At 59.1% G+C, this 1934-nt stretch overlaps 1 protein-coding gene across 1 annotated transcript in view; it reads left to right on the top strand.

The window, feature by feature from the left end:
- Positions 1-792: 792 nt before the first annotated feature.
- Positions 793-1934, top strand: part of LOC121843946 (proline-rich extensin-like protein EPR1) — a 1854-nt gene continuing 712 nt past the window's right edge. Inside the window, exon 1 of the mRNA XM_042313844.1 lies at positions 793-1934. This exon is cut by the window's right edge and continues 712 nt beyond it. Coding sequence (XP_042169778.1) covers positions 793-1934 — 1142 coding nt within the window.

The raw sequence follows: 1934 nt of genomic DNA, 5'->3' as shown, positions 1-1934 counted from the left end.
TGCACTGTTTGTATTCAGTCATGTTACCAGACACCTTGCCCTGATTAAAAGCAGTGGTTCGTGCCTTCAGTTCCACACGAATGCTGCCATCAATCCACGGTTTCTGGTTAGGGAATGTTTTAATCGTTGCTATGGGAACGACATCTTCAACGCACGTTCTAATGAACTCGCACACCGTATCAGCGTATTCGTCAATGTTGTTGTCTGACGCAATACGAAACATCTCCCAGTCCACGTGATGGAAGCAGTCTTGGAGTGTGGAGTCAGCTTGGTCGGACCAGCGTTGGACAGACCTCAGCGTGGGAGCTTCTTGTTTTAGTTTCTGTCTGTAGGCAGGGATCAACAAAATGGAGTCGTGGAAAGAGAGAATTAGAGAGAGCATATGTGGGGTGGCCAGTCCTCTTCTGGCTGTGCCGGGTGGAGATTATAACAGATAATGGCCAAGATGTTCAAATGTTCATAAATGACCAGCATGGTCGAATAATAATAAGGCAGAACAGTTGAAACTGGAGCAGCAGCACGGCCAGGTGGACTGGGGACAGCAAGGACTCATCATGTCAGGTAGTCCTGGGGCATGGTCCTAGGGCTCAGGTCCTCCGAGAGAGAAAGAGAGAGAGTGAGAGAATTAGAGAACGCACACTTAGATTCACACAGGACACCGAATAGGACAGGAGAGTTACTCCAGATATAACAAACTGACCCTAGCCCCCCGACACATTAACTACTGCAGCATAAATACTGGAGGCTGAGACAGGAGGGGTCAGGATACACTGTGGCTACAGGCTACCTAAAATGATCTGTTACCCAACCGACCACTGCCCTACCCCCCACTGCCCTACCCCCCTGCTGCCCTACCCCCACTGCCCTACTCCCCACTGCCCTACTCCCCACTGCCCTACTCCCCACTGCCCTACCCCCACTGCCCTACCCCCACTGCCCTACTCCCCACTGCCCTACTCCCCACTGCCCTACCCCCACTGCCCTACTCCCCACTGTCCTACTCCCCACTGCCCTACCCCCCCTGCTGCACTACTCCCCACTGTCCTACCCCCCCCACTGCCCTACCTCCTACCCTCCACTGCCCTTCCTCCTACCCCACACTGCCCTACCTCCTACCCCCACTGCCCTACCTCCTACCCTCCACTGCCCTTCCTCCTACCCCACACTGCCCTACCTCCTACCCCCACTGCCCTACCTCCCACTGCCCTACCTCCCACTGCCCTACCCCCACTGCCCTACCTCCTACCCCACACTGCCCTACCTCCTACCCCCCACTGCCCTACCTCCCACTGCCCTACCTCCCACTGCCCTACCCCCCCCACTGCCCTACCTCCCACTGCCCTACCTCCCACTGCCCTACCCCCACTGCCCTACCTCCCACTGCCCTACCTCCCACTGCCCTACCTCCTACTGCCCTACCCCCCACTGCCCTACCTCCCACTGCCCTACCTCCTACTGCCCCTACCTCCCACTGCCCTACCCCCACTGCCCTACCTCCTACTGCCCTACCTCCTACTGCCCTACCTCCCACTGCCCTACCTCCCACTGCCCTACCCCCCACTGCCCTACCTCCCACTGCCCTACCTCCTACTGCCCTACCTCCCACTGCCCTACCTCCCACTGCCCTACCCCCACTGCCCTACCTCCCACTGCCCTACCTCCCACTGCCCTACCTCCCACTGCCCTACCTCCCACTGCCCTACCTCCCACTGCCCTACCCCCACTGCCCTACTCCCCACTGTCCTACTCCCCACTGCCCTACCCCCCCGCTGCACTACTCCCCACTGTCCTACTACCCCCACTGCCCTACCTCCTACCCTCCACTGCCCTTCCTCCTACCCCACACTGCCCTACCTCCTACCCCCACTGCCCTACCTCCTACCCTCCACTGCCCTTCCTCCTACCCCACACTGCCCTACCTCCTACCCCCCACT

Source organism: Oncorhynchus tshawytscha, unplaced genomic scaffold (genome assembly GCF_018296145.1).
Source record: "Oncorhynchus tshawytscha isolate Ot180627B unplaced genomic scaffold, Otsh_v2.0 Un_contig_5864_pilon_pilon, whole genome shotgun sequence".
NCBI classification, from domain to species: domain Eukaryota; kingdom Metazoa; phylum Chordata; class Actinopteri; order Salmoniformes; family Salmonidae; genus Oncorhynchus; species Oncorhynchus tshawytscha.
Note: the sequence above shows the minus strand (reverse complement) of the source record. Positions and strands in the feature narration are given on the sequence as shown.